Source organism: Nycticebus coucang, chromosome 2 (genome assembly GCF_027406575.1).
Source record: "Nycticebus coucang isolate mNycCou1 chromosome 2, mNycCou1.pri, whole genome shotgun sequence".
Classification (NCBI taxonomy): domain Eukaryota; kingdom Metazoa; phylum Chordata; class Mammalia; order Primates; family Lorisidae; genus Nycticebus; species Nycticebus coucang.
In genome coordinates this window covers 106591439-106605297 of record NC_069781.1, presented here as the reverse complement: position 1 = coordinate 106605297, position 13859 = coordinate 106591439, and the positions used below count along the sequence as shown (strand labels likewise).

At 35.3% G+C, this 13859-nt stretch overlaps 1 protein-coding gene across 1 annotated transcript in view; it reads right to left on the bottom strand.

The window, feature by feature from the left end:
* The window catches only part of LOC128576230 (contactin-associated protein-like 3), a 267292-nt gene that overhangs the window by 12882 nt on the left and 240551 nt on the right, over positions 1-13859 (bottom strand). Inside the window, 5 exon segments of the mRNA XM_053578206.1 lie at positions 2009-2096; positions 3242-3375; positions 4638-4862; positions 11171-11410; positions 13595-13813. Coding sequence (XP_053434181.1) covers positions 2009-2096; positions 3242-3375; positions 4638-4862; positions 11171-11410; positions 13595-13813 — 906 coding nt within the window.

The following is a 13859-nucleotide window of genomic DNA, read 5'->3' as shown; positions in this document are numbered from 1 at the left end:
CACATAATCTCATAAATCAATGCAAGGATGGCATCCACTGGCTTGGCATGAAAAGACAGGACATCTCAAAGGGGGAAGGAATTACAGGCTATAGATAGGACTAAAGGTTCCTTGATATGTAATTGGTTAAAGAAATGAAGCTTTGTCTAAAGGCTTGTAATGTTTTAAAATAAGCAAGTCCGTTAAACAGGGATAAGCCCCTGGACATAGACCCTAATGATTTATTAAGTAAACTGATGACGAAAGTAAACTGTTCTCCCAAAAGGAAAGGGGACATGTCTGACCTCCTTTCTCATTGTGAGCAATTCGGCTTTGGGTTATTTCTGGAGTACCCTTGGCTCATCAGTCAGCCGAGGGACTACAGATTTTATTATAGTTCACAGTACACAGTTGATTATTTTCTGTCACAGGCAAAATAAATATAACTTTCTGAGATTGGTTGCTTCTGACTATATACATCATTGCTAAATTTGAACTTATTTTTTAATACCGTAAATTGTATGCCTTTAAATATAACATTCTTTTTTTTTTTTTTTTTACAAGCAGACAAAAGTCCAAAGTTTATTAAAGAATACTACATTCCAGAGAAGGAAAAGGTAAAGTGTCTACCTCCTCATGTGGAAAACACCCTGGGTTTAATAAAATTTTTCCAGTTTATACCATTTCCTAATTCTCTGTTAAGTGGGGTGGGATGTGTAAAATATTCATAATGTTTCTTGGAAAGGTGAGTCCTACCTTATTTTTAAGGCAATTTTTACAAATACTGTGACCTAAACTATCATGAAACAGCTGTATTCACTACTCAATTAATGACAATGAATCACTTAAAGATACTGTCCCCTTATTTGTATGCATGCTCCAAAGACCACTTATGGTGGTCTTGGCCATATGTCCACTTTGTGGCCTTTCTGCCACACAAGACCAATTTTTTTTAGAACTAACACCTGCTCAGTCTTTGGAAGCCTTCTTGACATGTTGTGTTTTTCTTCCTGAAAAATGCCTCTGGTCAGTTTGTTCTCTTACTATGGGCAAAGAACTCCTATCATTGGACCCTCTCTCTTCTTATCGCTACCTAACAGCAAGTTAAAGGCTTTGTGACATTATTCTTATTTGTAGAGTATTTCTCCTGCATTAATTATGATTAGAAAAGTTTGAAAAATATTTAATGAATTTATCACATTATTCAAATTTGTAGAATTTCAATGAATATACCATTCTCGAATAAAGATATTAACATCATCAACCCTATGTACGCACTTACTTGGAAGAAAAAAAATGCATATAGTGAATATTATTCTGTTTGATCTTTTTCATATTATATATATTATAGTTCATTTTCTTAATTGATTTACATAATCTTTAAAAATTATGTTCCTTAATTACTATGATAGTAAGTTTAAAGGTAAGCTATGGTTTTAACAATGCTTCCTTGTACATATGTTGGACAATTACTGTAATCTTTTACCTTGTGTGATAAATACTTATGAACATGCCTCACTTCTCCTGTCAGATACTGAAGTCAAAAAGGACAGAAACAACAGACAAAGCTGGCCTCAGGACAGAGTTACAACTGTATTCTTCTGCTGAAAGAAAATAAACGTTTTTTCCTCTTGTCTTCAACTCAAACCAAGTTTTATCATTGAATGGAGGTCTTGAGTTGATGCTGATTAATGCATAATCTGTGAACTTTGTGTCTGCTTTGATAACATTTCACTTTTCAAGCAGTGTTATAAAAATATCATGATCCATTATACATGATTGCTAAGTGAGAGGTTAAGTATGGAAGTATTTTTCCAAGAACTTGCACACCTCATAGGCAGCACTTACTCGTGATTATATGTACACTCAGGCAAGAGTACTGTTTGCATCATGATTGTCACTCACTGGGAAATTATTATTCAAGTAAGACAAGCTTCTTTCAGCATGATGAATGCTTTTAGAATTTGTGACATGACACTTAGGATCTTTTTTTTTTTTTTTTTTTGTAAAAGCTGTTTCTTCCACTTACCTAAAAACTTTCCCAATATGAGGGATTTGACAGCGTTGAATTCCGTCCCTGAGGACAAGATGACTTGTTTCTTTGCACTCTGGTTAACCTATTAGATGTCCCATGAGAAGCAAACAGCAAAAGGGAGTGCAATTTTAATAATAAGGAAGCAAAGAGACCAGGACAAAAATAGATAAAAATAAATCACTTGTAAGTGCCACTAGAAAGTTCAAGAAACAGAAGAGGAAGGTATTTTATAAACAGTTCCTATGATGCTACCATTCCATCCACTATCTACTCCCTATAATGGAAGACTGTGTAACTGGTGGAATCCACAAAAAAAAAAAAAAAAAAAAGATGGAATCAGCTATTTTAAACTTAAAAGCTTATTTATTCTGTGGAGAACATTTGACATATAAAGGCAATAATAATTGTTCTATGTATAGATTTAAAGTACATTTTCCTTCAAATGCCACTGACAATGTGTAATTCACTTTATTCTTACTCAGTTTTATTTTCTTTTCAATGACTATCTTGTGTACTTTTTAATCTGTGTTTGAATTGCTGTAGTATTTGTTGTTTTATAATCAGAAAGGGGCAGGTTTTCACTGAAATGTCGATGAACAGATTCCATCAGCAGTCATCGTGATAAACTAGAGAACATTTCCCTACTGAGTAAAGTAAAACATCTAAGGACATTTTGATATTTTAAATGGTAAAAAATTAATAATAACTTTGATAGAATGATATTGCTTAATGAAACAAAGCAGGATTAACAACCATTTCTGCTTTCCCAACTCCTTGCTGTATTTGACTCCCACCATTGACTTATGGAGGAGTAACACTGAATGGAGTTGTTTTGTTTTTTTCATTTTTTTGAGACAAAGTCTCACTCTGTTGCCCAGGCTAGAGTGCTGTGATGTCAGTCTACCGCATACCAACTCCAAACTCTTGGGTTCAAGCGATCCTTCTGCCTCAGCCTCCCAAATAGCTAGAAATACAGGAACCCACAACAACAATGGGCTAATTTTTTCTATTTTTAGTAGAGATGGGGTCTTGATCTTTTTCAGTCTGGTCTCAAACTCCTAAGCTTAAGAGATTCTCCTGCCTCCCAGGGTGTTATGATTATAGGTGTGAGCCACTGCACTTGGCTGAGTTATTCTTTTATTAATGTTTCTTATCATATTTTTGCATTATGTAACTCATTCTCAGAAGCACAATAATAGATATTTTGATTTGAAGTAGCTGCATTACCTCTACCGTGACCACTGCTTCTTCTCTGCTAATCTTCACCTGGTGAAGGTGCCCATCAGCCATGTTTTTAAAATCAAAATTAAATGCATCAGGATCTTGATGTCTGTCTAGCTTGTACCTAATCTGCAAACTCCCTAAAGAGAAAAAAAAATGGCATTTAAAATTAAAATGACATTTTACAAAACTCTTACTGCAGATTCTAGACCACTTTTATTATTATTTAATTAAGGCACTTTTGAATCTGTTTAGCACAGACTTGAATGTACCCAATAGTCATCTTTTCTGCAATAGTATTACTTAAGTGCTAATCCAGTTCCAAACTCTGAGTCCAATTATACCAAATGGACTCAGGCCAAGACCAAATGTGTTGATAATAAACAGTCTCCCCAAATCTTTCTTAAACGAGAAGGCTTAAAATTACACATATAAAATCTCTGAACTCAGATCTAAATTCATCATGACTATGGTATTTATTTTATGAAATAATGAAACTCCATGCAATATTGTATCAACATTCAGTTTATATAATTATGACTTCTTTAGTAGGATTTATTTTAATGTATTACTGACTTATGCATAGTTGAAAATTTTTTTACAGGCAAAATTTTTTTCTAAAGTCTTCCACGATAATCAAAAACTGTGGAAGAGAAAAAGTTTTGTCAAGAGACAAGGTTTCTAAAGTATCCACATCTTCTAACACACACTGCACTCCTACATAGATGCACCCAATTACCCATGACTTGCTTATAGCTTATATGAAGATCCTGTTAGTAAGAGATTTTGTAGAATTTTTTCAGAAATTTAATTTTTGTGCTGATTCACTACCTAGCAAACTAAAAGGCTGGCCTTCCTGTTCTACTATGAAAGCCTGGCAATGCCCAAGAAGCCACTGTTTGAGAAAATATCACTTTAATTTTCTTCTTATATAAAAGTGATATAACTGGTTTCTCAACACTGATGAGATAAAGAGCAATTGTATTTATCTGTTGCTTATGGAAATTGGCTTTTATGCCGTTTTACTATAACATCCACATTAATACTCCTCTACTTTGCTTAGAATGAGCAAGGATATGTGTCACACATCCAGATATCTCATTTCAAATCATCACAACTTGATCATCATGCAGTAATAAAAACATACTATCAATAATAAAATATGTAATTTCATATCAAATCTGTAAAATTATCAAATTTGTAATGGGAGAAAAACATCTTAATTTAATCTTAAAATGCTAGCTGTTATGATAACCATTATGGATTGTATTGAAAAACCACAAGATATGGAGGGCAGACAATTTTCTTTCTTTATAGTCTGAATGCTGAAAAGACCTGTCATTATAGTCCTAATTTTTTTTTCTAATTCAGGGTTTTTTTTCTTTACACAAAAGATATTCACCATTGTTGGCGAGGATAACTGAAAGGTATTCCTCATAGAAAGAGCTCACATACACCAATAAGCTTGGAGTTTGTGTGGTTTGGAAGCTCAGTGTGATCATTTCTCTAGTCAAGGTTACATCCCTATGTAATGAAGAAGCAAGGGAGCTGGAGTTTTCACTCAAGACGTAAGGTTCTTGGAAATTATAGGTCATTGAAGAGCCGGTTTCAAAATATGCAGAAATCTCTGGAACAACAAATATATTTGTTAAGTTAACAAAATCTAAGTCCAACGGTTTTGTTGTAAGTACATTTAGAGAATGGATCCAACCCTTAAATATCTCTGCAGATAAAATAATTAGTGAATGCTTTCTTACTTTAATTATTTACGTTTTTAAAAGTGTTTTGAAAAATAAAGTTTGAAGGAAAAAGTAACAAATCCCAATATATTCACAACCTGGAGTTGAATAAAATTTAATAGAAATTTCATTTAATTCTTCAAATTAGCTTCACCTTGGATTTATATATAATTAATTCTCCAGCATAAATGTATAATTTATAGGTAACCACTGTCATCTTTGGGTTCCATTTTGCCCCCAAAATATTAATTTTTAAAACATCCTTATTAAGATATAATCTATATGCCATATAATACAATTACAGTATAAAATTTGATGCTTTTAGTATATTCACAAACTTGTGCAACCTTAGATTATTTTCATCATTCCCCATCTTTTCATCTCTCAAAAAAATACCATTTTATATCCATTAGCAGTCCCTCTCTATTCCTCTCCAATATCTCAGGCTGGGAAACTACTAATCTATTTTTTGTCTCTATAGGGACTCCTATTTGGGGGATTTCTTATCAGTGGGATAATACAACATGTGGTCTTCTGTGGCTTCTGTCATTTAGTATAGTATTTTCAAGGTTCAACCATGTTGTGGCATGTATGAGTATTTTTTATTGATAAATAATATTGCATTGCATGGATATGCCACATTTTATTAATCTATTCATCAGCTGATAAACATATGGGTTGCTTCTACGTTTGGGCTGTTATGATTAAGACTGCTATCAATGTTCATAAGTAAACTTTTGTGTGGATACATATTTTCATTTCTTTTTGGTATATGTACTCAGGAGTGAAATTGTTCAGTTATGTTAACTCCATCTTTAACATTTTGAGGAACTGCCAAAATGTTTTCCAAAATAGCTGTATCATTTTACATTTCCAATAGCAATTATGAGAGTTTCAAGAGCCTCATCTCTTCACCAATATTTGTTATTTTCTTTCTTTTCGATTATAGCTATCCTAGGAGGTATGAAGCAGCATTTCATCATAACTTTGACTTGAATTTCTCTACTAGATAATGTTATGTTGCATGACCGGAGACAAACGAACAGCAGCTTTGCTGTGGGTATAAACTCGCCCCTGTAATTATTAAGTCAAGAAACAGACTACAAGGTATGGGATGGTGTCTAGCAAAATTCTTTATTCAGGGTTTTGATTTCATACCTTTCTAGTCACGTACACACTTAATCTATCATCTGTCAGTTTCACAATTACCTCATTTTACCTATCTGAAATTAACTTGAAAGAAAATATCCTGTTACCATATCAACACAATCACTTTTGCAGTAAACATCTTCTTCTAGATGCTGACTAATCTCTGGGCAGGTATCTAAATAAAGATCACAAAGAAGAAAGTAGCCACAGGGGAACAGAGTTAATGGAAGAGTATCTTCAAGCATTCACTCAGTTTACTCAGTATGAAGTAACAACTGTGTCTTTCCTTAGGGCAGAGCACCTATAGACCTCTGATGATATGTTGTTAACATACGTCAACCCTCTGGCCGATATCTCTGAGGAAGGGCCGCATGCCTTTGGATCTCAGGCTTCACAGGGCGCACAGCTTCAGAGAATTGGCTTGTGGAATTTTTAACTCCAGGCAAGCTAACTCTGCGTGTGTCCCTGGGGGCCCAGGTCCCTTAAGCCTCTGGAAGAATAGAAAGTCATTTTAAATTCACACTGAGTTCACATTGTGTGCTTGATGTAGGATATGTTTATTTCTAAATATTATCCTACAATGTTACAAAGCATCTTTTCATGTGTTTATTGGCCATTTGTATATATTTTCTGAAAAAATATCTACTTGACCATTATTTAATTTAGCTGTCTTTTTATTATTCAGTTATAAGAGCTCTTCAAATAACTTGAATACTAGATCCTTCCAAGATACATGAGTTTTAAACTCAATATTTAATACATGAGTTTTAAATATTTTCTTTTCTTATTTTTGGTTTACATTTTTTTGAAAGTGAGCCCTTTGAATGACACATTTTTAAATTTGAGGCAGGCATGGTGGCCATATCTGTAAACCTAGCAGTTTGGGAGGCTGAGGAAGGTGGATTGCTTGAGCTCAGGAGATGGAGAACAGCCTGAGCAACAGCGAGACTGTTGGCAGGTGCCTGTAGTCTCAGCTACTTGGGAGGCTAAGGTAAGCGGATCTCTTGAACTCAAGAGTTTGAGATTGCTAAGAGTTATGATGTCTGCCCAGTGTGACATAGACTCTATCTCAAAAAAATAAAAAAAAGTTTTTAATTTTGATGACGTCCATCTTATCCTTTATTTCTTTCTTTCATGTTTTAAGGATTTTATAGTTTTAGCTATTACATCAAGGTTTTTTATGTATTTGGAGTACATTTTTGTGTATGTGTCAGAGACCCAATGTCTTTTACATGTACGTGTGGCTATCCAGTTGTCCCAGAGACTATCTTTTCCTCCATTGCATTATTTTGACACTCTTGTGAAATCCATTGGCCGTACATGTGAGAGTACATATCTGGACTTTCAAATCATTTGCCTCATTGCTCTGACTAGAACTTCCAGTACTATTATCAATAAAAGTGGTGAGATTGGGCATGTTTGTTACGTTCCTGATTTAGGAAAGAAGACTTTACCATTAAATATTATGCAAGCTATAGGTTTTCATATATGGCCTTTATCATACTGAGGAAGTTCCCTTCTATTTCTGCTTTACTAAGTGTTTTTTTAAACTCATGAAGTTTGCTACATTTTTCAGCAACAATTAAGATAATCATGTATTTTTCTTCTTATCTTAAAAACTTTGTATAACATATTGACTGATGATCACATGTTAAGCCACCCTTGAAATCCCGTACTAAATCCTACTAGGTTTTGGTATATAATCCTTTTAATATGCTTCACCATAATTTTTTGTTTTCTTTAGTGATTGCTCTAGGGCTTATAATGTATATCTTAGTGGAATCTGCTTCGGGTTTATACCAACTTAAAATAAGTGAGATGTAGAAAAGTTACTTCAATAAAGCTCTATTTCTTTGGTATCATTTTGAGCTGTTATACATACCAAAGCCAACATGCATTGTTATAATTATGATTTTACATAATTTGATGTCTTTTAAAAAATCTGAGAAACAAAAAAAGAGCAAGTATGTATTTGTGATATTAACTCTCTTATTTACCATTTCTAGCTTGTTTCTTTATTCCTGAGATTTATGTTACCATCTGGTGTCATTTTCATAATTCACTATAGTTCTGCTTCGACCTTTTCTCTGCCCTGTTATTTTTAAATATATTGCATTTCTATAAGTCCTGCAATACAAATATTTTATTTCTCTCTCTATATATATTCATTCATTTGTAGTTTTACCAATTGCTTTTAAATCAGTTAAGCGCAGAAAGGATAAGAAATATGCCACGTACTTTCTTTTATAATTATTCTTTCTTTTATAATTATCTGCAAATTTATCTTTATCAGTGCTGCTTAATTTTTACATCTATCATCCATCATGTTGGTGATCAGGGCTTCAAGATATGAATTTGGAGTGGGACACAGACATCCCATCCATAGAATCTGTTTATTTTTAGTTATTTAAATGTATTTGTAACATCAGCTTTGCAATTTTTGCCTGTTAAGTCTGGTACCTGGAATTTCTCAAAGTTTCTCTTGTGTGTTTCCTCTCCTCCCCATGTATGGATTACATTCTCCTATTTTTATACATGTCCCATGATTTTTTATTTTGGTTGAAAAATTGGCATTGTAGATAATATACTATAAAACTTCTAAATATAGAGACTCCCCAGGGCTGCTGCTGTTGATTTTTTGTTAGCTTGGTGACTTGGATGGACTATTTCAATGAAATCTATTTCCCCTGAAGTGTATAGTCTCTGATGTCACACATCACAGAGTGTATCCTTGGACCTGACCATAGTCACTTGTTTTCACAAGGGTCTCTTTCTTTACCTTTTGTAAAGAAATAAAGGTTATGTAGGTTAACCCATCTGCCTCTACTGGTAGTACACCTAGTTATTAGCTTCCATTTATATAGTCTGCTGTTTGCTCTACTGTATTCAGTAATGCTCCAGAGCATAAATTGCTCCATACTCTGATATGATTAAATTCAGGCTCCTTTGCAGGGTTAGTCTTGATTGCAGCCTTTGAAACTTGTTCAGACTCTAGAAGGAATCTTCTTAGCTGTCTCATTTCCTGTTCTTTTTTTCTGCCGAACTTCTAACTTGTCTATGATTTAGCTTGTTGCTCTCTTAGAGCTATTAACCTCCTTTTAAATTGCTTACCACTGGACTCTTCACTGTTTTCAAAAGCAACAATAGGCTTGAACTTATCAAGTCTCTGTTTCAAATGGCTTCAGTTTGTGTGGAGAAGGCTACAAAAGTGCTATGTTTTATGCCCTGCCTCTACTCCATGGACAAACCTCTGCCTCACTGTTCTGCAGCTGTGAGCAGGGAGACTGACCTACTTCTTTGCAGTGAAAGCTTTGCTTACAAGTAGGGCATGGGGTGGGTATGGCGACCTCTTGGCTTGCCTCTCTTTCCTTCTTTACTGTAAGCAAGCTGGAGTGAGGGCAATGGAGACCCAGTATTCTCAAGCTGCCACACCTCCGGACTTCTGTCCTGGAAATGAAGACTTGGTGTAGAAAGGAAACCTTAGACTTCTCATCTGCTTCTGTCTGGATAGAACTGCCACACAAAGCTGGGGATGATGAGTAATTCTGGCACCCAATCTTGAGGTAAGGTATTTCTGGAGTAGGAACTGGAGAGAGGAGACCTCTAGCTACTTGGCTATACTCACATAAAATAGAGTCTCCATCCTGCTGTGCTGGGGATAAGCAGGAGTGGGTCTTGGCTTAATGTCTCAAACTCTTAATGTTATTACAAAGACTAATAAATGTTTCTTCATTTGATGTGCTCCCTTAGAACATACTCTAGAGACTCTAAATAGTTGGGGCTTTTTAATAATTTTTGCCAGTTTTATCTGTTTGACATGGGATAGGGTTACAGAGCTCCCTATGTGGCCATTCTGGAATTGTCTTCAGAGTACTAAGTTTTTTTTTAATTTAGAGTTTACCTCCTTTGTAAAAAGAATAAAATAGATCTACTTATTCAGGAAAGATGATTTGAGGACAAACCCTTCTTCAAAATCAAAATTTAGCAATTTTCTCTTATGTAGAAGATCTTTCTCAGATTTATTTATTGTTTACCAGAAAATCAAAGCTAATCCAAAGTGATGTCTATAGTGTTCTGAGACATGAAAAGCTTTTCAGCTTCTCCTAAAACATTTTATAAACGGTTGACATTTTAATTTTAAGATTAACTCCAAAAATGTGTTTAGTCACACATCTATACACACAGAACCCAAATACAAATAAAAGGAAGGTGTCCAGAGGTGATTATTGTCTTGGAATACCACTTTATATTTCCATAAAATATAAAGAATTCACTTAAACTCCATATCATTCTTATTAGATTAAATAATCTAATATAATTTAATCTATAGCCAATGGAGGGCCATTTCATTTACCTACAAAGCAAAGCCTATGTCTAATATAAACTTAGGTTACAAAATAACATTTAAATTGCACTTAGCAAATGTGGACTGGACTGGGGACTATTTAGAAATCAGTATTTGTGTTCATGTATAAATGGTCACTCTCCTTCAGATATGAAGAAGGCACTTATTTATATCAGAACTGTTATCTGTTATCACAGATACAAATTAAGTTATAATTCATTCCAGAGGCCTAACAGAAGACTTATGAAGGTGCCTTTTGCATCACTTCAAGTCATTGTGATAAATAACAATGAGTAGAAAGACTGCTTGAGACCAGGAGTTTGAGTGCAGCTCAGACAATGTAGTGAGACCCCATCTCTAAGAAAATTAAATAAACAAACAAATACGAAATAACAATGATGCTTTAAAGATCAGAAAATCAGAACAACCCAAGAAGAGAGTTTTTGAAAACCAAATCACTTTAAGAGGTTTTGCATTGAACAGAATACGGGAGGCAACACAGAGATTTACCAAATAAGAAATCCAGAGAAGACTGATAGTCATGCCCATTCAATATTTAGTAGAGGAATTTAGAACATAAATGATTCTATTACAAATAATTACTCAATTTTATCCCTTCTTTATAATGTCAAATGCCAGAGTGTTTCTCATATTCTCAAGTTACCCACATTTTCTTATCACCTGCTCCCTTGTCATGCTTACCATCTGAGCAGAATGGCCCATCATATGCCGAGAAGGCACAATCACACATGATCCCTCTGTGTTTCTCTCTGCATCTCCCTCCATTGTGACATAAGTGTCCATAGCTGCTGCAGTGTCCTGCACACCTGGGCTCCACTCCTGGCGTCATTGTGGCTCTTTCTTCCAGATCCAGGGCCATCCCATTCAGCTGCAGGGATCGAATACAGCCCAGAAAGCCTCTCTGTCTGGTGGCCGTTCCCCCTACAAGGGAAACACTGCAAATAGAAATGTGTTCCTTGGTATTTTATTCAGGATTTTGTGTCTATGTCAAACTCAGGCCTTAACGGAGAGTGGCAAAAATTGTAATTTGTCAAAAAAACATTGTAAACATAGAAAATTTTAAAAATATAAATTGTTGACAGATATCATGAAACTTTAAATGACATTGAATAAAATATTGATATAACTTTTAAGTAGTGAGTTTGGCAAATATTCAATTTAAAAATATTTAACTACAGTTAAGAAAGATTTTTACTTTAGTTTCTTTACACAGACAAAATATAAACCACATCAATGTCATTTTGCTTTAGTTTCTGAGCCATAATGTGCACTGAAATGGTTAGGCATGAACTTTGAACATTTTTATGATAAGAATATATGTAAACTCCTTATTTTGATTAACCCTCAAAGTGCGAGAAGAGATTGAGAAGGAAAGAAAGGGAAGTTAGGAGAGGTAAAACCATCTTGCAGGGTCTCATCCAAGCTGTCCCCTACTCCATCTACTCCTCTCTGGGGCATAGAAGTAAATACTAATTTAATAAGATATACATTTATATTTCATCATGACCAACTCGAATGCTCAGGAAACTATTTAGAGAGGTTTACACTTGTGTGTGGACAAACACCATTATGAAGGTAATAATTCTCCATATCTGGAATATAAAATTACCTGGCTTTATGGAAAATGCAGATTCTTGAGTTTCCTTCCAGAGATTCTGATTTGGTGGGCCTATGGGAGTGGCTCCAAATCTGAATTTTCTTTTTTAATTGTTTTTTAGAGATAGGGTCTCACTGTGTCACCCGGGCTGGAGTACAGGAATGCAATCATAGCTCAGTGCAACCTCGAACTTAGGGGCTTCCACCTCAGCCTCCTGAGCAGCTAGTACTGCGGGTACACACTTGGCTAATTTTTCCTATTTTTTGTTCAGAAACAGGGTCCAGCTATGTTGCCCAAGCTGATCAAACTGGTCTTAACTTCCAGCCACAAGTAGTCGTCCGGCTTCAGCCTCCAAAAATGCTGGATTACAAGCATGATCCTCCACATCCAGCTCCAAATCTGAATTTTCAACCAGCTTTAAGGGTAATTCTGAAGCCAGTGTGCTACATCCAGTTTCATAAACTTTATCACAGTGTGAATTCTTAGTCTAGCTGAAATTTTATGCTAACTTTGTTCCTAGGCGTTCTATTAAATAATCCCCAGGATTATAAGTAAGAAAATTAAGTTCCTTAATTTGACTCATCTGTGTGTTCCTCCTTTCAGGTAGTTTGATGGCTTCAAGTCCCTTGAAAAGGCCTCATTCACCCTAATATGAGAACTAACAATGCTCCAAGCTAGGTTTTAGGGAGCCCTGGCATACACAGTATACACCTCTCCACACACACACACATACACACACTCACACAGACTTGTGTAGTATTCAGTATCCAAAAGTTGTATGTATCCTCCTTTAAAGTAGGCAATGTGATAATTTGTGATTTATTTCAGTTTTTAATTGGATTGTGCTTGGCTCCTAAATTAGAATAGAGTATTTTGAAAAGCTAAATAAGACAGTAAGTAAGCAAACTAAAGGACAGATTTCCGTGACCCATAGCAATGGCCCTGTTTATAAACAAAGGCATGTGAGGAGACCATAGCAGGAGGCAGGGCAGACTGGGGCTCCTAGAAACCTTGCTCAGGAAGACACACTACACTGCTTCTGCTGACCAGGTCTTCTATGCTCTGCTCTTAGCAGACACTGGATGACTTCTGCCCTAATTATAACTCCACTGAGAGGTGAAAATGAAGGAATGGATAATTAGAAATTTTATCACACTAATAGTGTTGACAAAATTTAGCTGTCACAAATGTCACAGATGCCAATCCTTTGTAATATGAATGGTGCACGCGTGGGGATAAGCTATCATACACTTAGACCTCTCTTGCTAGTTGCTTATTCCACCCTCTGATGCTTGTTTATTCTGTAAACATGTGACAATAATACCAACATGATGAGATATTAAATGAGAAATACACAGCAACTTCCTGGAACCAACTAGGTTAGTAATAAATAGTGCCAATAGTAGCAGTTGTTTGCAAGTGTTGCCATTAATACTTTATAGTTCTGATTTTCTCTTGGCCCATGTCTACCCCCACATCAAGTTCAATTATAAACCAATAGCACTCACCAATGAAGAGCTGGCTGTTGAGCTGTAAACGGACGTGCCCATCCACAGGTGCAGATTGTATTTTTTGAGGGAGCTGGTCAACTTGAAGAGATGCTCCTTTAACGTTCCTTTCTGCCTTCACCTGGTGCCACCGATTGTCATTAAAGGGAACGGGTGACTGCACCGTAACCTCACAAGGCCCATTCCCCACATCAAAGGAAAAGGTTACTTCAGTGGGAGCTGGAAACATTATATATAAACACTGCTTAAGTTAATTCAATGTTCA